Genomic DNA, 27628 nt, shown 5'->3' on the forward strand with positions numbered 1-27628 from the left:
TGCCAGTTGCCAGGACTGTGTGTAATGCCAGTTGCCAGGGCGCTGTAATGCCAGTTGCCAGGGCGGTGTAATGCTAGTTGCCATGGCGGTGTAATGCCAGTTGCCAGGGCGGTTTAATGCCAGTTGCCAGGGCTGTGTGTATTGCCAGTTGCCAGGGCGGTGTAATGCCGGTTGCCAGGGCGGTGTAATGCCAGTTGCCAGGGGGCTGTAATGCCAGTTGCCAGGGCGTTGTAGTGCCAGTTCCCAGGGTGGTGTAATGCTAGTTGCCAGGGCGGTGTAATGCCAGTTGCCAGGGGGCTGTAATGCCAGTTGCCAGGGCTGTGTAATGCCAGTTTCCGGGGCGGTGTAGTGCCAGTTGCCAGGGCGGTGTAATGCTAGTTGCCAGGGCGGTGTAGTGCCAGTTGCCAGGGCGGTGTAATACCAATTACCAGGGCTGTGTGTAATGCCAGTTGCCAGGGCGGTGTTGTGCCAGTTGCCAGGGCGGTGTAATGCTAGTTGCCAGGGTGGTTTAGTGCCAGTTGCCAGGGCGGTGTAATGCCAGTTGCCAGGGCGGTGTAATGCCAGTTGCCAGGGCGGTATAATGCTAGTTGCCATGGCGGTGTAATGCCAGTTGCCAGGGCGGTGTGATGCTAGTTGCCAGGGTGGTCTAATGCCAGTTGCCAGGGCGGTGTAATGCTAGTTGCCAGGGCGATGTAATGCCAGTTGTCAGGGCGGTGTAATGTCAGTTGCCAGGGCTGTGTAATGCCGGTTTCCGGGGCGGTGTAGTGCCAGTTGCCAGGGCGGTGTAGTGCCAGTTGCCAGTGCGGTGTAATGCTAGTTGCCATGGCGGTGTAATGCCAGTTGCCAGACCGTGTAATGCCAGTTGCCATGGCGGTGTAATGCCAGTTGCCATGGCGGTGTAATGCTAGTTGCCAGGGCGGTCTAATGCCAGTTGCCAGGGCGGTGTAATACCAGTTGCCAGGACGGTGTAATGCCAGTTGCCAGGGCGGTGTAGTGCCAGTTGCCAGGGCGGTGTAATACTAGTTGCCAGGGCGGTGTAATGCTAGTTGCCAGGGCGGTGTAATGTCAGTTGCCAGGGCGGTGTAATGCCAGTTGCCAGGGCTGTATAATGCCAGTCTCCGGGGCGGTGGAGTGCCAGTTGCCATGGCGGTGTAATGCTAGTTGCCATGGCGGTGAAATGCCAGTTGACAGGGAAGTGTTATACCAGTTGCCAGGGCGTTGTAGTGCCAGTTGCCAGGGTGGTGTAGTGCCAGTTGACAGGGCGGTGTAAAGCTAGTTGCCAGGGCGGTGTAATGTCAGTTGCCAGGGCGGTGTAATGCCAGTTGCCAGGGCGGTGTAATGTCAGTTGCCAGGGCTGTGTAATACCAGTTTCCGGGGCGGTGTAGTGCTAGTTGCCAGGGCTGTGTAATGCCAGTTGCCAGGGCGGTGTAATGCCAGTTGCCAGGGCAGTGTAGTGCCAGTTGCCATGGCGGTGAAATGCCAGTTGACAGGGAAGTGTTATACCAGTTGCCAGGGCGTTGTAGTGCCAGTTGCCAGGGTGGTGTAGTGCCAGTTGACAGGGCGGTGTAAAGCTAGTTGCCAGGGCGGTGTAATGTCAGTTGCCAGGGCGGTGTAATGCCATTTGCCAGGGCGGTGTAATGTCAGTTGCCAGGGCTGTGTAATGCCAGTTTCCGGGGCGGTGTAGTGCTAGTTGCCAGGGCTGTGTAATGCCAGTTGCCAGGGCCGTGTAATGCCAGTTGCCAGGGCTTTGTGTAATGCCAGTTGCCAGGGCGGTGTAATGCTAGTTGCCATGGCGGTGTAATGCCAGTTGCCATGGCGGTGTAATGCTAGTTGCCAGGGCGATGTAATGCCAGTTGCCAGGGCGGTGTAATGCCAGTTGTCAGGGCGGTGTAATGTCAGTTGCCAGGGCTGTGTAATGCCAGTTTCCGGGGCGGTGTAGTGCCAGTTGCCAGGGCGGTGTAGTGCCAGTTGCCAGTGCGGTGTAATGCTAGTTGCCATGGCGGTGTAATGCCAGTTGCCAGGGCCGTGTAATGCCAGTTGCCAGGGCGGTGTAATGCCAGTTGCCAGGGCGGTGTAATGCTAGTTGCCATGGCGGTGTAATGCCAGTTGCCATGGCGGTGTAATGCTAGTTGCCAGGGCGGTCTAATGCCAGTTGCCAGGGCGGTGTAATACCAGTTGCCAGGACGGTGTAATGCCAGTTGCCAGGGCGGTGTAGTGCCAGTTGCCAGGGCGGTGTAATACTAGTTGCCAGGGCGGTGTAATGCTAGTTGCCAGGGCGGTGTAATGTCAGTTGCCAGGGCGGTGTAATGCCAGTTGCCAGGGCTGTATAATGCCAGTCTCCGGGGCGGTGGAGTGCCAGTTGCCATGGCGGTGTAATGCTAGTTGCCATGGCTTTGAAATGCCAGTTGACAGGGAAGTGTTATACCAGTTGCCAGGGCGTTGTAGTGCCAGTTGCCAGGGTGGTGTAGTGCCAGTTGACAGGGCGGTGTAAAGCTAGTTGCCAGGGCGGTGTAATGTCAGTTGCCAGGGCGGTGTAATGCCAGTTGCCAGGGCGGTGTAATGTCAGTTGCCAGGGCTGTGTAATGCCAGTTGCCAGGGCAGTGTAGTGCCAGTTGCCAGGGTGGTGTAATGTCAGTTGCCAGGGCGGTGTAGTGCCAGTTGCCAGGGTGGTGTAATGTCAGTTGCCAGGGCAGTGTAGTGCCAGTTGCCAGGGAGGTGTAGTGCTTGTTGCCAGGGCGGTGTAATGCCAGTTGCCAGGGCGGTGTAATGCCAGATGCCAGGGCGGTGTAATGCCAGTTGCCAGGGCTGTGTAATGCCAGTTGCCAGGGCAGTGTAGTGCCAGTTGCCAGGGTGGTGTAATGTCAGTTGCCAGGGCTGTGTAATGCCAATTGCCAGGGCGGTGTAATGCCAGTTGCCAGGGCAGTGTAGTGCCAGTTGCCATGGCGGTGAAATGCCAGTTGACAGGGAAGTGTTATACCAGTTGCCAGGGCGTTGCAGTGCCAGTTGCCAGGGTGGTGTAGTGCCAGTTGACAGGGCGGTGTAAAGCTAGTTGCCAGGGCGGTGTAATGTCAGTTGCCAGGGCGGTGTAATGCCAGTTGCCAGGGCGGTGTAATGTCAGTTGCCAGGGCTGTGTAATGCCAGTTTCCGGGGCGGTGTAGTGCTAGTTGCCAGGGCTGTGTAATGCCAGTTGCCAGGGCGGTGTAATGCCAGTTGCCAGGGCCGTGTAATGCCAGTTGCCAGGGCTTTGTGTAATGCCAGTTGCCAGGGCTGTGTAATGCTAGTTGCCATGGCGGTGTAATGCCAGTTGCCATGGCGGTGTAATGCTAGTTGCCAGGGCGATGTAATGCCAGTTGCCAGGGCGGTGTAATGCCAGTTGTCAGGGCGGTGTAAAGTCAGTTGCCAGAGCTGTGTAATGCCAGTTTCCGGGGCGGTGTAGTGCCAGTTGCCAGGGCGGTGTAGTGCCAGTTGCCAGTGCGGTGTAAAGCTAGTTGCCATGGCGGTGTAATGCCAGTTGCCAGGGCGGTGTAATGCCAGTTGCCAGGGCGGTGTAATGCTAGTTGCCATGGCGGTGTAATGCCAGTTGCCATGGCGGTGTAATGCTAGTTGCCAGGGCGGTCTAATGCCAGTTGCCAGGGCGGTGTAATACCAGTTGCCAGGACGGTGTAATGCCAGTTGCCAGGGCGGTGTAGTGCCAGTTGCCAGGGCGGTGTAATACTAGTTGCCAGGGCGGTGTAGTGCCAGTTGCCAGGGCGGTGTAGTGCCAGTTGCCAGTGCGGTGTAATGCTAGTTGCCATGGCGGTGTAATGCCAGTTGCCAGGGCCGTGTAATGCCAGTTGCCAGGGCGGTGTAATGCCAGTTGCCAGGGCGGTGTAATGCTAGTTGCCATGGCGGTGTAATGCCAGTTAAAAAGATTAAGAGTGTTTAACCACTCTAACTCCTGGCGCAAATAAAAATTGAATTTAAGATGGCTATACAGCAGCTGCAAGCACTGGGGGACTGCTAATTCCCTCAACCAACTAGAAAATATATACACAAAAGTGCTGCGCTTGATGTATGCTTAATGACAGTTAATAAAATTTAGTATATATTTATATTTACATGTAAAGGTGTCTGCTTAAATCAAATTAAAACACATATGGAACTTGCTAGTAAATTATAAACACATTTAATTACACAAACAATAATAAACAATAAAAAACATTTAAAAGGAAGCTCAAGCACACTGACAGACGTTTCTGAAAGGTTACTTAGTGTGTAATGCCAGTTGCCATGGCGGTGTAATGCTAGTTGCCAGGGCGGTCTAATGCCAGTTACCAGGGCGGTGTAATACCAGTTGCCAGGACGGTGTAATGCCAGTTGCCAGGGCGGTGTAGTGCCAGTTGCCAGGGCGGTGTAATACTAGTTGCCAGGGCGGTGTAATGCTAGTTGCCAGGGCGGTGTAATGTCAGTTGCCAGGGCGGTGTAATGCCAGTTGCCAGGGCTGTATAATGCCAGTCTCCGGGGCGGTGGAGTGCCAGTTGCCATGGCGGTGTAATGCTAGTTGCCATGGCGGTGAAATGCCAGTTGACAGGGAAGTGTTATACCAGTTGCCAGGGCGTTGTAGTGCCAGTTGCCACGGTGGTGTAGTGCCAGTTGACAGGGCGGTGTAAAGCTAGTTGCCAGGGCGGTGTAATGTCAGTTGCCAGGGCGGTGTAATGCCAGTTGCCAGGGCGGTGTAATGTCAGTTGCCAGGGCTGTGTAATGCCAGTTGCCAGAGGGCAGTGTAGTGCCAGTTGCCAGGGTGGTGTAATGTCAGTTGCCAGGGCGGTGTAGTGCCAGTTGCCAGGGTGGTGTAATGTCAGTTGCCAGGGCAGTGTAGTGCCAGTTGCCAGGGAGGTGTAGTGCTTGTTGCCAGGGCGGTGTAATGCCAGTTGCCAGGGCGGTGTAATGCCAGATGCCAGGGCGGTGTAATGCCAGTTGCCAGGGCTGTGTAATGCCAGTTGCCAGGGCAGTGTAGTGCCAGTTGCCAGGGTGGTGTAATGTCAGTTGCCAGGGCTGTGTAATGCCAGTTGCCAGGGCGGTGTAATGCCAGTTGCCAGGGCAGTGTAGTGCCAGTTGCCATGGCGGTGAAATGCCAGTTGACAGGGAAGTGTTATACCAGTTGCCAGGGCGTTGTAGTGCCAGTTGCCAGGGTGGTGTAGTGCCAGTTGACAGGGCGGTGTAAAGCTAGTTGCCAGGGCGGTGTAATGTCAGTTGCCAGGGCTGTGTAATGCCAGTTTCCGGGGCGGTGTAGTGCTAGTTGCCAGGGCTGTGTAATGCCAGTTGCCAGGGCCGTGTAATGCCAGTTGCCAGGGCTTTGTGTAATTCCAGTTGCCAGGGCGGTGTAATGCTAGTTGCCATGGCGGTGTAATGCCAGTTGCTATGGCGGTGTAATGCTAGTTGCCAGGGCGATGTAATGCCAGTTGCCAGGGCGGTGTAATGCCAGTTGTCAGGGCGGTGTAATGTCAGTTGCCAGGGCTGTGTAATGCCAGTTTCCGGGGCGGTGTAGTGCCAGTTGCCAGGGCGGTGTAGTGCCAGTTGCCAGTGCGGTGTAATGCTAGTTGCCATGGCGGTGTAATGCCAGTTGCCAGGGCGGTGTAATGCCAGTTGCCAGGGCGGTGTAATGCTAGTTGCCATGGCGGTGTAATGCCAGTTGCCATGGCGGTGTAATGCTAGTTGCCAGGGCGGTCTAATGCCAGTTGCCAGGGCGGTGTAATACCAGTTGCCAGGACGGTGTAATGCCAGTTGCCAGGGCGGTGTAGTGCCAGTTGCCAGGGCGGTGTAATACTAGTTGCCAGGGCGGTGTAATGCTAGTTGCCAGTGCGGTGTAATGTCAGTTGCCAGGGCGGTGTAATGCCAGTTGCCAGGGCTGTATAATGCCAGTCTCCGGGGCGGTGGAGTGCCAGTTGCCAGTGCGGTGTAATGCTAGTTGCCATGGCGGTGTAATGCCAGTTGCCAGGGCCGTGTAATGCCAGTTGCCAGGGCGGTGTAATGCCAGTTGCCAGGGCGGTGTAATGCTAGTTGCCATGGCGGTGTAATGCCAGTTGCCATGGCGGTGTAATGCTAGTTGCCAGGGCGGTCTAATGCCAGTTGCCAGGGCGGTGTAATACCAGTTGCCAGGACGGTGTAATGCCAGTTGCCAGGGCAGTGTAGTGCCAGTTGCCAGGGCGGTGTAATACTAGTTGCCAGGGCGGTGTAATGCTAGTTGCCAGGGCGGTGTAATGTCAGTTGCCAGGGCGGTGTAATGCCAGTTGCCAGGGCTGTATAATGCCAGTCTCCGGGGCGGTGGAGTGCCAGTTGCCATGGCGGTGTAATGCTAGTTGCCATGGCGGTGAAATGCCAGTTGACAGGGAAGTGTTATACCAGTTGCCAGGGCGTTGTAGTGCCAGTTGCCAGGGTGGTGTAATGTCAGTTGCCAGGGCGGTGTAATGCCAGTTGCCAGGGCTGTGTAATGCCAGTTTCCGGGGCGGTGTAGTGCTAGTTGCCAGGGCTGTGTAATGCCAGTTGCCAGGGCAGTGTAGTGCCAGTTGCCAGGGCGGTGTAATGTCAGTTGCCAGGGAGGTGTAGTGCTTGTTGCCATGGCGGTGTAATGCCAGTTGCCAGGGCGGTGTAATGCCAGATGCCAGGGCGGTGTAATGCCAGTTGCCAGGGCGGTGTAATTCTAGTTGCCATGGCGGTGTAATGCCAGATGCCAGGGCGGTCTAATGCCAGTTGCCAGGGCTGTGTAATGCCAGTCTCTGGGGCGGTGTAGTGCCAGTTGCCAGGGAGGTGTAATGCTAGTTGCCATGGCGGTGTAATGCTAGTTGCCAGGGCTGTGTAATGCCAGTTGCCAGGGCGGTGTAATACCAGTTACCAGGGCGCTGTAATGCCAGTTGCCAGGGCGGTGTAATGCTAGTTGCCATGGCGGTGTTATGCCAGTTGCCAGGGCGGAGTAATGGCAGTTGCCAGGGAGGTGTAATGCCAGTTGCCAGGGCGGTGTAATGCCAATTGCCAGGGCGGTGTAATGCCAGTTGCCAGGGCGTTGTAATGCTAGTTGCCAGGGCGGTGTAATGCTAGTTGCCAGGGCGGTGTAATGCCAGTTGCCAGGGGGCTGTAATGCCAGTTGCCAGGGCGGCATAATGCTAGTTGCCAGGGCGGTGTAATGCCAGTTGCCAGGGGGCTGTAATGCCAGTTGCAGGGCGGCATAATGCTAGTTGCCAGGGCGGTCTAATGCCATTTGCCAGGGCGGTGTAATGCCAGTTGCCAGGGCGTTGTAGTGCCAGTTGCCAGGGTGGTGTAATGCTAGTTGCCAGGGCGGTGTAATGCCAGTTGCCAGGGGGCTGTAATAATGCCAGTTGCCAGGGCGGTGTAATGTCAGTTGCCAGGGCGGTGTAGTGCTAGTTGCCAGGGCGGTGTAATGCCAGTTGCCAGGGGGCTGTAATGCCAGTTGCCAGGGCGGTGTAATGTCAGTTGCCAGGGCGGTGAAATGTCAGTTGCCAGGGCGGTGTAGTGCTAGTTGCCAGGACGGTGTAATGCTAGTTGCCAGGGCGGTGTAGTGCCAGTTGCCAGGGCGGTGTAATACCAGTTGCCACTTGCCAGTGCTGTGTAATGCCAGTTGCCAGGGTGGTGTAATGCCAGTTGCCAGAGCTGTGTAATACTAGTTGCCAGGGCTGTGTAATTCCAGTTGCCAGGGCTGTGTAGTGCCAGTTGCCAGGGCGGTGTAATGCCAGTTGCCAGGGCGGTGTAATGCCAGTTGCCAGGGCGGTGTAATGTCAGTTGCCAGGGCTGTGTAATGCCAGTTTCCGGGGCGATGTAGTACTAGTTGCCAGGGCGGTGTAATGCTAGTTTCCGGGGCGATGTAGTACTAGTTGCCAGGGCGGTGTAATGCCAGTTGCCATGGCGGTGTAATGCCAGTTGCCAGGGCGGTGTAATGCCAGTTGCCAGGGCGTTGTAGTGCCAGTTGCCAGGGTGGTGTAATGCCAGTTGCCAGGGGGCTGTAATGCCAGTTGCCAGGGCGTTGTAGTGCCAGTTGCCAGGGTGGTGTAATGCCAGTTGCCAGGGCGGTGTAATGCCAGTTGCCAGGGCGGTGTAATGCCAGTTGCCAGGGCATTGTAGTGCCAGTTGCCAGGGTGGTGTAATGCTAGTTGCCAGGGCGGTGTAATGCCAGTTGCCAGGGCGGTGTAATGCCAGTTGCCAGGGCGTTGTAGTGCCAGTTGCCAGGGTGGTGTAATGCCAGTTGCCAGGGGGCTGTAATGCCAGTTGCCAGGGCGGTGTAATGTCAGTTGCCAGGGCGGTGTAATGCCAGTTGCCAGGGCTGTGTAATGCCAGTTTCCGGGGCGGTGTAGTGCTAGTTGCCAGGGTGGTGTAATGCTAGTTTCCGGGGCGATGTAGTACTAGTTGCCAGGGCGGTGTAATGCTAGTTGCCAGGGCGGTGTAATGCCAGTTGCCAGGGCGGTGTAATGCCAGTTGCCAGGGCGTTGTAATGCCAGTTGCCAGGGTGGTGTAATGCTAGTTGCCAGGGCGGTGTAGTGCCAGTTGCCAGTACGGTGTAATGCCAGTTGCCAGGGCGGTGTAATGCCAGTTTCCGGGGCGATGTAATACGAGTTGCCAGGGCTGTGTAATGCTCTTTGGGGTGTTTTCAGCACCCACCTGTCCGCCCGCCAGCATCTCCTTCCTCCTACTCCAGCCCACCTGTTCGTCAGCTAGCCCGCCCGTTCGCCCGCCAGCCCGCTCGTTGCTTTGTCCTGGCTCCCCCTCCACCTTGTGCTTACTAATCTACTTGGCGGGCAGAGTTTCGCATAACTCCGCCCCCCGTGTGGAGTAGTAATGATGGGGAAGAGGAGGGAGGAGCACCAGTAGCCACCAAAAGAGCCACGGCGGGTGCCCCGAACTCGTTCGCCGGTAAAACATACTGAATCCGGTTTAGGCTGCTGGAAGGGGGGTTAGGTTTAAGCTGTGGGGGAGGGGGGCTAGGTTAAGGCACCATCGGGGAGGGTTAAGGTTAGACTGCGGGGAGGAGGGTTAGGGATAGCTGCGGGGAGGGTGAGTTAGTGTCAGGGGGCCAGGGGGGACGGTAAGTATACTTACCTTCACTTGTTCGGGATGCCACGGTTGGTATCCAAAGGCCGGCAAATCAAACCCAACCCCTGTATATACTGAATTACACTGTAATGTAATGGGCGTGATCTCTCATTTACAGACGCGGCACAAGTCCCCACACATGAAGACTGGGGCCTAACATATGAGAATGTGACCAGCTTGAGAGAAAATGAAGAAAGAAAGACGACGACTCCACCAAAACCCAACGCTCTGCGAGGTAACGTCCACAGTCAGAGTATTATCGTCATTACACTTCCATATCACCAACATAGTCCACGGCGCCTCTTACAAAGCTTCACATACAGTAATAATCCCCAGGTGAGAGTGTCTGGACACCATACCGGGGGTGCTGAGGATGATGATGGAGAACACAGCGCTGATATACAGATAGCAATCAGCGCAACGCCATATTCCCCAACATGAAATGGGTAAGGAGGAAATCGAGATTACCTTCATATCCCCAGGGGCACCGGGCCGTCGTACTCTGGGCCTAATTCAGACCTGATCGTAGCCGTGCTAAATTTAGCCATGTGGGGGACGCTCGCATGTCAGACCAGACCCCCCCTCCCAGCACAAGGCTAGTCCGCCCGCATGTCAGACCAGACCCCCCCCTCCCAGCACAAGGCTAGTCCGCCCCGCATGTCAGACCAGACTCCCCCCCTCCCAGCACAAGTACAAAAGCATCGCACAGCGGCAATGCTTTGTACTAGAAGAGTAGCTTTCTAATAGCGCAGGTCCTGCGCACTGGCAGGGAGCTTCTCATCGCTGCACGGGTCGCAGCGGCTGCGTGTGACGTCACACAGCCACCACAGGGTTCCCCGCCCCATCGGTAGGGGCACCCCTGTTTTGCCTGGACTGCGCCCCCTAAACGGCGGCCAAACGCCGCCAGCCCGCACCCTCCCGCCCAGCGACCGCCTCTGCCTGTCAGTCAGGGTGAAAACGCACGGCAACGATCAGGTCTAAGTTAGGTCCTCTGATCCCAGCCTGTAGGTGTCTCAGATCACAGGGCTCGTGGAACCAGACCATCATCTCAGCATAGAAGCTCAGCTGTGACAGGCGGCCTGCTTTAGGTAGATGTGCTGCTGATGTCGGACGTAGCATGGGGCAAAGTTCTGCTGTTAACTGTAAATTGCATTGCGCTTGAGTCCTGATTGCGTTCACACAGAGTCGCAGTTCCGATTTCAGACGCACACATGGAGAAGTGTATTGGAAATGTATAAGGCGTTCCCGGGTGCGGACAGGGAGGTATCTTAGCGCACACACGGAGGTGGTCCCTCTTACTGTGGGGACATCGCAGTCAGACCAGTGAAAGACTAAGGATATTATATATATTGTATACTGTACTCAGCGTGTAAGTGACATTATGCTATAAATCTGGTCCTGTCTGCTTTGTGCAGGTGCCTGCGACCTTCTCACCCCGTACATCACTGCCATCCTCTCCCTCCTGTTTCTCACTTTCCTGGCGGCCACCATCGGACTGTCCGTACGCTGTGAGTATCGCCCATGGTTACTGGCAAGGGACCGGCTTACTGCTGGCAGCCATCTTGTCCTTCCTATGACTACACAGCTGAGTTTCCATCTCTGCTGCTGTGTGGTGGCCTCAGAAACCTCAGGCGATGTTCTCCTCCATAGAGTTTATGTGTGTGATGAGGGATTCATGGTTGATTCAGGAGATCTCAGGTGATTCTGGGCAGAGACAGCTCGTAGCGAATATGGGACGGGCTATCTGCAACGTCGGCAGCGATGTCTGGCTGAGTACACAATGGGCAGTAACCAATTATCCCCAATCCATTTTTGGCCAATAAAAACAGGCAGATATCACAATTAATGACTGATGGTCATTATTACGGTATCCTATTACAGCCAAAAAGTGGACCTGCGATCGTGCAATAACACATGGGATCGGGGATAAGTCTCTGATCCCATGTGTTACCATGGCGCCAGCAGCCCGCTGTTACATAGTTACGTGGTTGTTGAGGTTGATAAAATATAAATGTCCTTCGAGTTCAACCTGTAGTATAATTTTTTATTTTTGAATTCATTAAATGCTGTATCCTTGGATATTTTTTTTCCCGCTAGGATTTTATCTTATCCCCTTATAACTGCTGTCCCTGCGTAATACATTCACTGGGTCCTCTGCCTGCAGGGGGGTCAGTGATTGCACAGATTACGCACCATCCCAAATCTGTCCCTGGCTGACAGACGCATGACGCTACCCCCTGCGTGCGTTACCGAGTCCCGCGCCGGCTGTCCCTGGCTTCATCCAGTCACTCCCATAAGTCACACGTTATAATGGCACAGGTCCCGGTGCCGGTCCTATGAGGTGGTGATCTACTGTCACTCCCAATCGTTATAATGGTACAGGTCCCGGTGCCGGACCTATGAGGTGGTGATCTACTGTCGCTCCCAATCGTTATAATGACACAGGTCCCGGTGCAGGTCCTATGAGGTGGTGATCTACTGTCGCTCCCAATCGTTATAATGGCACAGGTCCCGGTGCCGGACCTATGAGGTGGTGATCTACTGTCGCTCCCAATCGTTATAATGGCACAGGTCCCGGTGCCGGTCCTATGAGGTGGTGATCTACTGTCGCTCCCAATCGTTATATTGACACAGGTCCCGGTGCCAGACCTATGAGGTGGTGATCTACTGTCGCTCCCAATCGTTATAATGGCACAAGTCTCCGTGCCGGACCTATGAGGTGGTGATCTACTGTCGCTCCCAATCGTTATAATGGCACAAGTCTCCGTGCCGGACCTATGAGGTGGTGATCTACTGTCGCTCCCAATCGTTATAATGGTACAGGTCCCGGTGCCGGACCTATGAGGTGGTGATCTACTGTCGCTCCCAATCGTTATAATGACACAGGTCCCGGTGCAGGTCCTATGAGGTGGTGATCTACTGTCACTCCCAATCGTTATAATGGTACAGGTCCCGGACCTATGAGGTGGTGATCTACTGTCGCTCCCAATCGTTATAATGACACAGGTCCCGGTGCAGGTCCTATGAGGTGGTGATCTACTGTCGCTCCCAATCGTTATAATGGCACAGGTCCCGGTGCCGGACCTATGAGGTGGTGATCTACTGTCGCTCCCAATCGTTATAATGGCACAGGTCCCGGTGCCGGTCCTATGAGGTGGTGATCTACTGTCGCTCCCAATCGTTATATTGACACAGGTCCCGGTGCCAGACCTATGAGGTGGTGATCTACTGTCGCTCCCAATCGTTATAATGGCACAAGTCTCCGTGCCGGACCTATGAGGTGGTGATCTACTGTCGCTCCCAATCGTTATAATGGCACAAGTCTCCGTGCCGGACCTATGAGGTGGTGATCTACTGTCGCTCCCAATCGTTATAATGGCACAAGTCTCCGTGCCGGACCTATGAGGTGGTGATCTACTGTCGCTCCCAATCGTTATATTGACACAGGTCCCGATACCGGTCCTATGAGGTGGTGATCTACTGTCGCTCCTAATCGTTATATTGACACAGGTCCCGGTGCCGGTCCTATGAGGTGGTGATCTACTCTACTGTCGCTCCCAATCGTTATAATGGCACAGGTCCCGGTGCCGGACCTATGAGGTGGTGATCTACTGTCGCTCCCAATCGTTATATTGGCACAAGTCCCGGTGCCGGTCCTATGAGGTGGTGATCTACTGTCGCTCCCAATCGTTATATTGGCACAAGTCCCGGTGCCGGTCCTATGAGGTGGTGATCTACTGTCACTCCCAATCGTTATAATGGCACAGTTCCCCGTGCCGGACCTATGAGGTGGTGATCTACTGTCGCTCCCAATCGTTATATTGGCACAAGTCCCGGTGCCGGTCCTATGAGGTGGTGATCTACTGTCACTCCCAATCGTTATAATGGCACAAGTCCCAGTGCCGGACCTATGAGGTGGTGATCTACTGTCGCTCCCAATCGTTATAATGGCACAGGTCCCGGTGCCGGACCTATGAGGTGGTGATCTACTGTCGCTCCCAATCGTTATAATGGCACAAGTCCCAGTGCCGGACCTATGAGGTGGTGATCTACTGTCACTCCCAATCGTTAAAATGGCACAGGTCCCGTGCCGGACCTATGAAGTGGTGATCTACTGTCACTCCCAATCGTTAAAATGGCACAGGTCCCGTGCCGGACCTATGAAGTGGTGATCTACTGTCGCTCCCAATCGTTATAATGGCACAGGTCCCGTGCCGGTCCTATGAGGTGGTGATCTACTGTCGCTCCCAATCGTTATAATGGCACAGGTCCCGGTGCCGGACCTATGAGGTGGTGATCTACTGTCGCTCCCAATCGTTATAATGGCACAGGTCCCAGTGCCGGACCTATGAGGTGGTGATCTACTGTCACTCCCAATCGTTAAAATGGCACAGGTCCCGGTGCCGGACCTATGAGGTGGTGATCTACTGTCGCTCCCAATCGTTATAAATGCACAAGTCCCGGTGCCGGACCTATGAGGTGGTGATCTACTGTCGCTCCCAATCGTTATATTGGCACAAGTCCCCATGCTGGACCTATGAGGTGGTGATCTACTGTCGCTCCCAATCGTTATATTGGCACAAGTCCCGGTGCCAGACCTATGAGGTGCAGTGGCGTGCGGTGAGGTCAGTGGCTGGTGAGGCACTGCAGCCATAATGTCCATCGAGCCACTGTCCGCTACCTCCCCTGAGCCGATGCCCACTAAAATGGCTAAAACCCAGTTGGAGAAAGAACCTCTGACATCACCAGGGCTGTACAGGGAACCCAAAATGTACCCTTGTGGGCTCATTTAATTTGCCGAGCTTTGGACACGGTGGTTTGCTCCGTTTGCCACCAGGTTACTAAAGGGAGTAGTTGGTGGCGTGCAGAGTGAAAGAAGTATCCCGCTGGCCTAGCTCCTCCCCCTGACATCAGAGGTCCTTTAGTCCACTTGGTTCTAGCATCTACCATGCCCACTACCGCCACTGTCCCTGATGGTGCCACAGGCACACGTGCTCTCGGAAAACTGGGTGTGGTCTTGCAATAAGGATGTGACCACACAACAAGTCCTCAATGGGAATGTTGTATCCGTATGACGAAGGAGAGGGTGATGCCTTGGAAAGGCAGAGGGTGACAGGAGAGAGATGTGATGGGGAGACAGTGATGCAGTGGGTGACAGTGAGAGGGTGACGAAGAAAAGCAGTGGGTGACGGGGAGAGGGTGACAGGTAAAGGGTGATGGAGAGAGGCAGTGGGTGAAAGGGAGAGGGTGACCGGGAGAGGGTGACGCCAGGGATAGGGTGATGCCAGGGAGAGGGTGACAGCAGTGGGTGACAACGGAATTTGCTGCGCTATATAAGAAACTGTTAAATACTATGGAGAGCACATTACTATCCCACTCTGTTCGCAGTATAGCATAGAATATAAGCAATACAGCCCGGTCCCCGGTGACCTTAGCCCATGTCAAACTAAAGTACCCACCACTTTCCCATGCAAAACCTAGCCAGCCCCCGCTGTAGCCGGTAACAGAGAGAGGAAACAACAAACCTGCTCCCTGTGTTGGGGCTGCTCTTCCTCCAGCACTTCCTAGCTCCACAGGTACATGGCCGTGGCTGGGAGCAGGGCCGGTGCATGGTGGCACTGCGCCCTAGGCTAAATTTTTGCCTACCACCCATCCGCCCTCAAAAACCCACACGAGTGACTTTTGGGAAAAGCTGGTGAGTAGACTCTAGGACAGCCCCAGAGTCTACTTATACCCCTTTCAGATCACCACCTATGAACACGGTCTGAAAGGTGCAAGGGTTGAAATACTGGGTCGAGCGACCTGGTATTTTAACCTTGGTTGCGAGCAGGGTTGAACTCATGTTCAACCTGGTTCACTGTGCGGTGTGAACGGGAGCCGGATCAATGCGATCCGTTTCCTGTTCACTGTGTGGGTACGGGCTGTGCTTGGAGATCTTGTGATCTCCAAGTGCTGCCCCCGCAGCGTCACCACTGATGTCACCTACCCAGCAATATGCCGGGTTGCAGACAGCGGTGGCGATGGGCCTGAGGCAGGTCGCACACTGAGAGCTCCCGTGTCAGGCTCCCGTGTGCGACCTGCCTCAGGCGGTCTGAAAGGGGTTACTTGTACCGCTAGCTAGAGAAGGGGGCCCGGATGAAGATGGCACGCTGACGCCTCCTTGCTGAATACACCTGGTTGTGTGTGTGCGTAGATGAAAATAAAACCAAATCCCATAAAACATCACTACCCCCCCCCCCACACACACACACACATTACATTACACCATCCCCAAACAATATTATTTACCAACCCACTCCCCTAAAGGTAATACTAATACAGAAGCCCTATATAATATTAATATATACCCCAACCTCATATATAAAACAAACACCTATCTCTCCCCCCCCACCTCAAACCCCGCACAGATCCTCACCTTTGATTGTGGGAGGTTCAGTTGCAGTCTATATATTTCCTCCCTGGTTTGTCCCATGGAGCTGGCTGGTGAGAAATCAGATCTTTGTAGTAGAATAGGAAAGGGGTGTGGCCTTCGGCGTGAGGGGGCAGAGCCTCAGGAGGGAATGTATTTCTGCAGTAGAGATTGGTGACTGATCCAGGGGGAGGGAGTAGCCATGCAAAGAGGGTCGGGTGGGGTGGGGGTGGGGGGATCGGGCATCGGGTACTGCTGCTGCTGGCTCTGCTGCGGCAGACATGTCAGACTGTGACATGTCTGCATTCCCGGCCAGACAGCAACTGAAAGGAATGGGGCAGCCATCGCCGCTGCCTGTGTTCAGAAAATAAGGGAGAGGGGACGGCATATGTAAATATTAATTAAATCAAATTCCTAGATGATGACGCTCATCTGTCAGAGTCCACCACTGCCATTGGTCAATTGCATCTGCCTGTGATGGGGGCGTGCTTTCATATGAGCTGGAAGCACGCCCCATTCTAAAGCGGCACTTCTGCTAGGTGCCGCTTCTGCTGTTTTTTTTAATGGGCTCTCACAGCTCAGTGCTTGGCCCCGTCCCCCCTCTTCCTGCTCTCTTGCACTGACAGCTGGAGGCACCGACAGCGGTGCCTCTGAAACACATATAAAACAGTTTTTTTTACAAGGAGAAAATTATTAAAATAATATCAATGCTAAAGCAGATACTTGTGACACAGAAAATGTGTCATAAGTATCTGTTTGTATTATTTTAATCATTAATGACAGGGGAGGCTCTGCCTTCCCTGCCTCCCCTGACTGCACGTCCCTGATTGAGGTGGTGATCTACTGTTGCGCCCAATCGTTATATTGGCCCTGGTCCCCGTGCCGGACCAATGAGGTGGTGATCTACTGTTGCGCCCAATCGTTATATTGGCACAGGTCCCGGTCCTATGAGGTGGTGATCTACTGTCGCTCCCAATCGTTATAATGGCACAGGTCCAAGTGCCGGTCATATGAGGTGGTGATCTACTGTCGCCGTTTCTCCACATGCTTCCATACGGAGACTGGCTTGCAGCACTCTGATTGGTGGATAGCTCCAGCCATCCACCAATCAGCATGCTGACGACTATTCCCTGTCTGGCTGCAGGCTGGGAGGCAGAGAGAGAATGCTGTGCTCTGATTGTGTGACCCCCGCCTGGCCCTGCTCGGAGGCCCCAGAATTGTGGATCCCTGGGCAGTTACCCAGTGTGCCTATACGTTAAGATGAGCCTGCCCGTAACCTGTCCTATTCAGTTAATATGTATATATGATTTAAAAAATATATTTAATGTCAAACTGTAGTACATAGCTAGTTTTATTATTAAATTATATTTTCAATCACAATTAGGGCTTAGAGCATGATAATTAAAATAACAGAACTGTGGGTTGGGCGACGGGCATTACTGTTGTACCTATAGGGTGGCCTGAGCCCTATATCTGCACCTGGGTGTATTAGCGATACCAGAAAGTCTTTATTGTGGATCAGTACTATTATTAAACAGCTCCGAGGAGTCATCAGCATGGGAGGTGTGGGGATATTTATTAATTGATTAGGATAAGGAAAGCAATGGGACTCGGACTGGTCCCAGAATGGACTGGATGTAAGAGTAGCAATGATCGGTATATAGACTGGTTCTCCGTCGTCTGTCCCCAGAATGTCATTAGTAGGACATCTGCGGCAGCGGCTACAGCTGGTAATACATACTGTAACATTGTTCTGGTGTATGTCCCAGTGTCACAGGTGTCCCAGAACAAGCACGAAGTAGCCGCCAGGTTAGAAGGACTGTGGGGACAACATGATGATCTGAACTCCAGTTTGACCAGTAAGATCCTCACAAAGGATGCTGAAGCCCAGAAGCTTGGAGAGGTCCTCAGACAGACCAAGGCTGAATTAGAACAGACCAAGACTTACCTGGATAAGAGCCAAGAAGAGTTGAGAACAAAAACTCAGCAGCTGCAGAGAACTATAAAGGAGAAAGAGGACCTTGAGTCCAAATCCAGGAGTCTCCAAGACAATGTACGGAACCTAAATAACAAACTGCAGGAGAAGCAGACTGAGTAAGTCCGCCAGTCATCTTCTGAGGAATAGTTATGGTGAATGTGTATCTCTGTGAGCGGTATGCTATGAAACCGATGTACAACACTGATCTGTTCTCCAACTGGTAGACAAATCATAGCCAGAAACCACACATGCCTACTCTCCCGGATCAGCAGGGAGGTCCCCTAAAATCAGGTGGTGCTCCCTGCCCCCCGGAAGGGCAGCTATGTGTAAGTCTCCTGGAACCAGAGTCACAGCCCTGCACCCCAACGGAACCACCATTGAAAATGGTGGGTCCAGGGAGGCCAATGAAGTGATTCGGCCAATGTTGGCATAGAATAGTAGGGGGGTAGAGCAACAATGCCGCAGCAATACTGCCTGCAGGGTCCCATAGCCAGAGCAGGACCGCGGGGAATTGACGGTGCCACCCACAAAGCTATGCACTCAGTGCGGGAACACCCATCGCACAACCTTAGCTACAGACCTGGGTTCAGCAATAAGACGGTCATGTACTGTAATGCTGTCAGAGGTTAAGTGTTTGTAGGAGATTATAGCCAGGGTTTTATTATCAGTATATATAAAATGTATAGTGACGTCTCTTTATCCCTGCTCTTTCCATAAGATGTGATACTAATCTGCGTCAGGCCGAGTCACAGTTCCGGTCATGTTCTCAAACACTCGCACAAAGCAAAACATCTCTGACTGATACTGAGAGGAAACTGCGCACAACTCAGAATAATTTATACAGCAAGGATCGAGAACTCACTGTGACAAAGAAAGATCTGCAGAAAGTCAGGAGCGACCTATCACAGAGCTCCCAAAGCGCAGGAGTACTGAGGAAGAGCCTCAATGACAAGACGCAAATACTGAGCGATGCAGAGGAATGTTTCCGGAACAGCTGTAAGTATGAGGAGTATGGGTACAGGTGTGTGTATGTGAGTATGAGGAGTATAGGTACAGGTGTGTGTATATGAGTATAAGGAGTATGGGTAAAGGTGTGAGTATGAGGAGTATAGGTACAGGTGTGTGTATATGAGTATAAGGAGTATGGGTAAAGGTGTGAGTATGAGGAGTATGGGTACAGGTGTTGTGAGGATACCGGGTGCCCTGGGTATCCTGGGGTTCAGGGATCACACTGTGGAGCCGGTTATCATGAAAATCAAGGTGATCTTTATTCAGGGAGACCCAGAAATCCAGTGAACAGCAAGCAGGGTTATACTAATAATGTCCACTCAGAGCTCAGCAAAGTCCTTACCAGCTGCTGTATATCTCCTCCAGGCCTGGGCAGTAATGACAGCTGTAGCAGGGCACACAGAGTGGCTGGTCACTGATGACACTGAGAGGGGACGACACCCCAACCTCCAGTGATTCTAGCTGTGCACCATCACCTCCCCCCACACACAGTCTCCTTCTCCCAGCCACTTCCTCTCCCCCCAATTCCCCCTTGCTGGTTCCTTCTCTCTCCTCCTTTCTGATTGGTGGATCATGCTGTCAGTCTTTCCAGAGGGGAAGGAGGAGGGATTTTCTAAAAGGAACACTCACCTGCTGTATACTTCTGGGATACTTCCTGTGTGTGACTTCTGCAGACTGAGGGCTTCAATTTAAGAACTCAGAACTTGGGACATAGGATTAACTCTTTCCTTTTTAACATGAAAGCAAGTCCTAGACATCCCTATCCCTGGTCTCCTCACATACCTCCCCCTTCTTAAATCGAGGAGACAGGCATGATACCAATGTAGGAGTCCTGACTGTTGTCTCGGCCCGAAGGTCTGCGAAGTCTGGCATTTGTTTCCTCACGTTTGGATAACCCGTCAGCATTGTGATAGTCTCGTCCCTTTTTGTGAGAAATAGAAAAGTTGAAACCTTGTAACGCCAAACTCCACCTCAACAACCTCCCATTTTCCCCTGAGGTTCTATTTAGCCAATTTAACGGGTTATGGTCAGTAATAACAGTGAATTCTTTACCATAGAGATAAGGTTGTAGTTTCTTTAAGGCCCAGACTATGGCTAGACACTCCTTCTCAATAGTGGCATAGGCTATCTCTCGGTCAGCTAGCTTACGAGATAGATACACAATTGGGTGTTCCCTACCATCTTCTCCCACCTGGCACAACACTGCCCCAAGTCCACACCCCAAAGCGTCTGTCTGCACAATAAACTTTTTATCGTAGTCAGGGGCAGCCAACACTGGGGCTCGAGTCAGCGTGTCTTTTAATATGGTGAAGGCTTGCTCACACTCAACAGTCCATTCGATCTTCCGAGCATATCTCTTTTTGGTCAAGTCCGTTAGGGCCTTGGCCACAGTGCTGTAATGTGGTATGAATTTTCTGTAATAGCCAGCAACCCCAAGGAATGCCCGCACTTGCTTCTGGTTGACAGGTCGGGGCCAGTTGACAATAGCCTCCACCTTTGCCGGTTCTGGTCTAATAGATCCTCCTCCAACCATTTGTCCTAGGTACTGAACCTCAGCCATTTGACCATCTGACATTTATCTGGGTGTATGGTGAGCCCGGCCTGTCTGATCCTTTTGAGCACTTCTGCCACATGAGTTAAATGGTCTGCCCAGGTATGGCTGAAGATGGCGATATCATCGAGGTAGGCATGTGCAAAGTCTTGACATCCCTCCAGTAGGTCATTCACCATTCGCTGGAATGTGGCAGGGGCGTTCTTCATCCCGAAAGGCATGGCAGTACACTCAAAGAGTCCTATGGGCGTGATGAAGGCAGAACGCTCCTGGGCTTCTTTGGTAAGTGGGATTTGCCAGTAACCCTTGCTTAAGACCAGCGTTGAGACGAACTTGGCCCCTCCAATCCGGTCCAGTAGCTCATCGATACGGGGCATAGGATAAGCATCAGTTATGGTTACTTCATTCAATTTGCTATAGTCCACGCAAAACCGTGTAGTCCCATCTTTCTTGGGAACCAACACAACCCCAGCGGCCCATGGGCTTTTAGATGGCACAATGACCCCCAAAGCTAGCATCTCTTTGATCTCAGTCTTCACCTGTTTCATAACAACTGGGGTCATTCGGTAAGCGACTTGTCGGATGGGCTTACTGTTCCCAGTGTCCACATGGTGAGTGGTCAGGTGAGTTCGACCAGGTTGACATGAAAACTGTGCTTGTAAGATCCTCTGCATCTCTTGCTGCTGTTCCGTATTTAATTGTAGTCCCACCTGGACTGATTCCACTCCCTTATTCTCTTTAGCAGCTACCAAAAGGTCAGGCAATGGATCAGTTTCTGGTGTCTCCATCGGAGGGCAACATGCCATCATGGCCGCTACTTGACGATCTCTATAAGCTTTAATTCTATTTATATGGAAGGTGCGTAGGCGCTTGCCTCCCTTATCCAGGGCGATCACATAATTGACCAGTCCGGTGCGCCTTACCACTGTATTCGGTCCATCCCAGGTGGCTTGCAGTTTGTTTCTCCGCACTGGGATAAGCACCATGACCTTTTGCCCTGGATTCAACTCACGGTCTTGAGCGTGGGCATCGTACCATTCCCTTTGTTTCTCTTGTGATTCCTGGAGAAGCTCTTGGGTTAACTGTAGCAATCTTCTCATCCGATTCCGCATGTTCTCTACATATTGTAAAATGGGCTGCTGGTGTTCTTGGAAAGTTCCCTCCCAACTCTCTTTGACCAGGTCTAGGGGCCCCCGCACTTTCCGGCCGTACAGAAGTTCAAACGGGGAATATCCGGTAGATGCTTGTGGAACTTCCCGATAAGCAAATAGAAGCTGTTGCAGGGCTCTCTCCCAGTCCCTCCCATCGGACTGTACGTAAGCTTGTAGGAGTCTTTTTAGCGTTCCATTGAATCGTTCACATAGTCCATTAGTCTGAGGATGATAAGGGGTGGTCCGAAGAGGCCGAACCCCCCACTTTTCCCACAGGGTTTGCATTAGTTCACCTTGGAATTGAGGCCCTTGGTCTGTGACGACTTCCTGTGGATATCCGACCCGACTGAATATGTCCGTCAGTGCTTGCGCAACATGTTCCGTGTCAATGGATGACAGGGCCACGGCTTCAGGGTAACGTGTCGTAAAGTCCACCAGTGTTAAGATGTACTTCTTGCCCGTGTTACTAGGAATAGCTAATGGTCCAACTAGGTCTATGGCAACACGGGCAAAGGGCTCCCCTATAATAGGTAATGGGTGCAGAAAAGCTTCCTGTTGGGGCTTTCCCAGTCTCTGACAGGTATCACAGGTGTCCCGATACTGCTTAACATCTCTAGAAATCCGTGGCCAGAAGAAATTCCGCAACAGTCGGGCCAATGTTTTCTGGGTGCCAAAATGGCCAGCTGCAGGGATGTCGTGGGCAAGAGCTAGTAATTGTGCTCTGTATTGTGTAGGTACCACCAACTGTTTAGTAGGCATGACTGCTTCCTGTCCGGGCCGAGGGATGACCACTCGTTACAGTAATTCCTCTTCCCACACTATCTTACTTCCATCAGCTGTTTCCAACCCCAGTTCGGCTGCGCTCCTCAATTTGCTCTGGGAGGGGTCAGTCCGTTGGGCCTGTCGGAACTCACTCCGGTCAACCTCCCCCAAGTCTACCTCTAAAGTACTGGACAATGAACTAGAGTCACTCACCATTGTCTGGGTAGGCTGGTTCTGGTCCATATATGTAGCCTGGGTCACCTCTCTTCGTGTTTGGCTTCTGGTTACCACCTGGACGAAGTGTGTCACTAGTCCTTGTCCAAGATCATTCCCAAGGATTACCTTGGCTGGTAGCCCCTTGAGTACTCTGACTTCCACGATTTCTTGGTCATTTCCCCAGTTCAGATGTATCTTGGCAACAGGGATATCGGCCTGCTGTCCCCCGGCAGTGGCAATTCGCACATACTGTCCAGGTATCACCTGGGAGGCAGGAATCAGGTCTGGCTCAATCAACGTGAGTGAGGCCCCAGAGTCTCGTAGGCCCTGTACCTGCTGGTTCTCTACTATCACAGTCTGTAGGTGCCCTCGCATATTCCAGGGAGTAGCCTTCTCCTCCCCCAGAACCAAGTCCACAATATACACCCCACCCATCATCCCATCCATATCTGACTGGACGACCTCCTCACCATAATCCTCCGTGGGGTAACATACCACCGAGACTGGAGCCAGTCTAGCCCCAGGGAATGGCCCTCTTGTGCGTGGACAGTCTCTAAGCAAGTGCCCTGGTTGATTGCAGCGATAACACTTCCGAGGTTCTGGGTTAGCCACTCTGAATCTGGGTGGCTGATAAGTGATGTTTTTGATAGGGCCTCCTTTATTACTATCTTTGACTTGCGGTTCTTTGTCAGAGAGCTTCTCCACTCGTGGGGTTCTTGTACCGCCTGCTGCACTGAAGATTCTCCATTGCGGACGATTGGCTATATATTCATCAGCCCATTCCGCAGCTTGTTCAGGTGTACTGGGCTTCCTGTCTGCGACCCACTCCCGTACCTCTGGTGCCATCTTAATCATTAGCTGTTCTACCACAATTAAGTTGACAATCTGCTCCACAGTGGAGGACTGTCTTCCTTCAAGCCATTTCCCACAGGCTTGCCGTAGCTGACTAGCAAACTCTTGGTAGGAATCAGTTCCACCTTTATTCAGTGTCCTGAATTTAAGACGATAAGATTCTGCAGTTATCTGGAACTTAGCAAGCAATGCTTTCTTTATACAGGCGTAGACTCCACATTCCTGGGGGGTTAGGGCCCAATAGGCTTCCAGAGCCCTGCCAGTGAGACTTGGCCCCAAGTACTTTGGCCAGTCAGCTGGCTCTATTCCATGCACCCCCATGAGATTTTCAAAGATCTGTAGGTTAGTGTCAATGTCTGTTTCATTTTCCCAAAATGTGGGAACATCCTTAAATCCTTAAATCCTTAAATCCCAAGCGTCGCTTCTCTTGTTCAAAACCTCGGGGGGACTCCGAAATTCCATTGCCAGCAGGAATTTGTACTCCTAGTATAGCTTGGATCACTCCAGCTCTCTCCTGTGGGTTCGCACCTTCGCCTAGCGCCCCCAGCAAGCTCTGCAGTATGGCAGGAGTGGCATCGGTCAACTCTGGTAACTTATTGGATGAATTACTACCACTGCCTGTTGGTCCCTCTTCATCATCACTCAGGTGGTCAGGATTCTCTGGGTGCCCGCGATCCCAACAACCGAAGTACCAGAGTTTCCCTGGTCTCAGTCCCATCATAAGTAATTCCCTTCATCCTGCAAAATCCTTGTAGGTGAGGTTTCCGAGCTGTACGGTAAAATTTCTCCTGCTCTCTCATTGCATTCTCCCCTTGACTGCTGGCCACAACTGCTGGCTGACTCTCCATGCTGATATTCTGTGGTATTAGCTCCCTGGAAACTTTCTCCCAGGAAACACTACAGGAACTGTGTGATATCCCACCGCTGCCGCCAAATGTGAGTATACCGGGTGACCTGGGTATCCTGGGGTTCAGGGATCACACTGTGGAGCCGGTTATAATGAAAATCAAGGTGATCTTTATTCAGGGAGACCCAGAAATCCAGAGAACAGCAAGCAGGGTTATACTAATAATGTCCACTCAGAGCTCAGCAAAGTCCTTACCAGCTGCTGTATATCTCCTCCAGGCCTGGGCAGTAATGACAGCTGCCCCATCACCTCCCCACACATACACAGTCTCCTTCTCCCAGCAACCTCCAGTGAGTCTAGCTGTGCACCATCACCTCCCCACACACACACAGTCTCCTTCTCCCAGTCCCAGACACTCCCCCCACAATTCCCCCTTGCTGGTTCCTTCTCTTCTGCAGACTGAGGGCTTCAATTTAAGAACTCAGAACTTGGGCCATAGGATTAACTCTTTCTTCTTTAACATGAAAGCAGGTGTTACTCCCAGGGTATATTATGCTGGTGTTTCTTCCTGAGTATATTATACAGATGTTACTCTCAGAGCATATTTTGCAGGTGTTACTCCCAGAGTATATTATCCCGGCGTTACTCCCAGAGTATTGTGAGGATACCGGGTGACCTGGGTATCCTGGGGTTCAGGGATCACACTGTGGAGCCGGTTATCATGAAAACAAGGTGATCTTTATTCAGGGAGACCCAGAAATCCAGTGAACAGCAAGCAGGGTTATACTAATAATGTCCACTCAGAGTTCAGCAAAGTCCTCACCAGCTGCTGTATATCTCCTCCAGGCCTGGGCAGTAATGACAGCTGTAGCAGGGCACACAGAGTGGCTGGTCACTGATGACACTGAGAGGGGACAACACCCCAACCTCCAGTGAGTCTAGCTGTGTCCCATCACCTCCACACACACGCAGTCTCCTTCTCCCAGCCACTTCCTCCCCCCACAATTCCCCCTTGCTGGTTCCTTCTCTCTCCTCCTTTCTGATTGGTGGATCATGCTGTCAGTCTTTCCAGAGGGGAAGGAGGAGGGCTTTTCTAAAAGGAACACTCCCCTGCTGTCTGCTTCTGGGATACTTCCTGTGTGTGACTTCTGCAGACTGAGGGCTTCAATTTAAGAACTCAGAACTTGGGCCATAGGATTAACTCTTTCTTCTTTAACATGAAAGCAATTCCTAGACATCCCTTTCCCTGGTCTCCTCACAGGTGTGAGTATGAGGAGTATACGTACAGGTGTGTGTATGTCAGTATGAGGAGTATGGTACAGGTGTGAGTATATGAGTATGAGGACTATGGGTACAGGTGTGTATATGTGAGTATGAGGAGTATGGTACAGGTGTGTGTGTGTGTGTGTGTGTGTGTGTGTGTGTGTGTGTGTGTGTGTGTGTGTGTGTGTATGGGTACAGGTGTATGAGGAGTATGGGTACAGGTGTGTGTGTGTGTGTGTGTGTGTGTGTGTGTGTGTGTGTGTGTATGAGGAGTATGGGTATAGGTGTGAGTATGAGGAGTATGGGTACATGTGTGTATATGTGAGTATGATGAGTATGGTACAGGTGTGAGTATGAGGTGTATGGGTATAGGGGTGAGTATGAGGAGTATCGGTATAGGTGTGAGTATGTGAGTATGAGGAGTATGGGTACAGGTGTGTGTATGTGAGTATGAGAAGTATGGGTACAGGTGTGTGTATGTGAGTATGAGGAGTATGGGTACAGGTGTGTGTATGTGAGTATGAGGAGTATGGGTACAGTGGTGAGTATGAGGTGTATGGGTATATGGTGTTAATATGTGAGTATGAGGAGTATGGGTACAGGTGTGAGTATGAGGAGTATGGGTACAGGTGTGTGTGTGTGTGTGTGTGTGTGTGTGTGTGTGTATGGGAACAGGTGTATGAGGAGTATGGGTACAGGTGTGTGTGTGTGTGTGTGTGTGTGTGTGTGTGTGTGTGTGTATGTGAGTATGAGGAGTATGGGTACAGGTGTGAGTATGAGGAGTATGGGTACATGTGTGTATATGTGAGTATGATGAGTATGGTACAGGTGTGAGTATGAGGTGTATGGGTATAGGGGTGAGTATGAGGAGTATCGGTATAGGTGTGAGTATGTGAGCATGAGGAGTATGGGTACAGGTGTGTGTATGTGAGTATGAGAAGTATGGGTACAGGTGTGTGTGTATGTGAGTATGAGGAGTATGGGTACAGTGGTGAGTATGAGGTGTATGGGTATATGGTGTTAGTATGTGAGTATGAGGAGTATGGGTACAGGTGTGTGTATGTGAGTATGAGGAGTATGGGTACAGGTATGATTATGAGGAGTATGGGTACAGGTGTGTGAATGTGAGTATGAGGAGTATATGTCCAGGTGTGTGTATGTGAGTATGAGGAGTATGGGTACAGATGTGTGTGTATGTGTGTATGAGGAGTATGGGTACAGGTGTGTGTATGTGAGTATGAGGAGTATGGTACAGGTGTGTTTATGTGAGTATGAGGAGTATGGGTACAGGTGTGTGTATGTGTGTATGAGGAGTATGGTACAGGTGTGTTTATGTGAGTATGAGGAGTATGGGTACAGATGTGTGTCTGTGCGTATGTATGAGGAGCATGTGTATAAGTGTGTGTATGTGAGTATGAGGAGTATGGGCACAGGTGTGTGTATGTGAGTATGAGGGGTATGTGTATAGATGTGTGTATGTGAGTATGAGGAGTATGGGTACAGGTGTGTTTATGTGAGTATGAGGAGTATGGGTACAGGTGTGTGTATGTGTGTATGAGGAGTATGGGTACAGGTGTGTTTATGTGAGTATGAGGAGTATGGGTACAGATGTGTGTCTGTGTGTATGTATGAGGAGCATGTGTATAAGTGTGTGTATGTGAGTATGAGGAGTATGGGCACAGGTGTGTGTATGTGAGTATGAGGAGTATGTGTATAGATGTGTGTATGTGAGTATGAGGAGTATGGGTACAGGTGTGTATGTGAGTATGAGGAGTATGTGTATAGGTGTGTGTATGTGAGTATGAGGAGCAGGGCCGTCTTTTCGTATGGGCTCAATGGGCTCTTGCCCAAGGGCCCCAGGGGTAAAAGGGCCCTAGGCTGATAGCTGAGGGTCCCCTCTTTCCAGGGGTACCAGATTTTTGAAAATCGGCCCTGGGAAACCAAAGATATCTGACTTCAAAGTAGTGGTCCCCATCCAAGCCTGTTAATTTTTCTTTCCAGACAGATATCTCAGGTTCTGTCTGACTTAGAGTTTTTGTGAGGGTATATTTCAAAAGCTGGGACTCTCCCCTTTTAGAAACCACTGGCAGCTTGTCTTTACTATGCCCAGAACCAGAGATATCAGCCTTCAAACAGCTGGTCCCTGCTCCAGCTCCACACGCCTAATATGCAGTTTTATATTTTCGTTGGTGAATTGCTCTGTCTCCTGAACTCTGATCCCCAACTGAAAGGTGGGACTCTCTGTTTTTTTATCCCATTAAAACTAATAAATCTGTTTCCAGGAACTTGAGATATCTGCAGTCAAGCAAGCTGCCATCCCACCAGAAAAAGATGAATATTAAGCCCACTCCACTATGGACCCTCCCCTATGTATTAAACACCCCCTACCAACCTGGAAGTCGTGTACCGTTGCCCCTTCATTCAGCCCAATGTCCCCTTCTACAGTTTAGTGTTTTCCCTCGTGCTCCATCTGAGCAGTAAAAGAATAATTAGCATAAATTATTGCTCCAGG

The 27628-nt window shown here is 52.1% G+C and overlaps 1 protein-coding gene across 1 annotated transcript in view; it reads left to right on the top strand.

The window, feature by feature from the left end:
• Positions 1-27628, top strand: part of LOC135053517 (C-type lectin domain family 4 member F-like) — a 235034-nt gene that overhangs the window by 22471 nt on the left and 184935 nt on the right. The window contains exons 2-5 of the mRNA XM_063957486.1: positions 9197-9313; positions 10494-10586; positions 17257-17581; positions 18184-18461. Coding sequence (XP_063813556.1) covers positions 9197-9313; positions 10494-10586; positions 17257-17581; positions 18184-18461 — 813 coding nt within the window. The remainder of the gene's footprint in view (positions 1-9196; positions 9314-10493; positions 10587-17256; positions 17582-18183; positions 18462-27628) is intronic.

The sequence above is a fragment of the Pseudophryne corroboree genome, chromosome 1 (assembly GCF_028390025.1).
Source record: "Pseudophryne corroboree isolate aPseCor3 chromosome 1, aPseCor3.hap2, whole genome shotgun sequence".
Classification (NCBI taxonomy): domain Eukaryota; kingdom Metazoa; phylum Chordata; class Amphibia; order Anura; family Myobatrachidae; genus Pseudophryne; species Pseudophryne corroboree.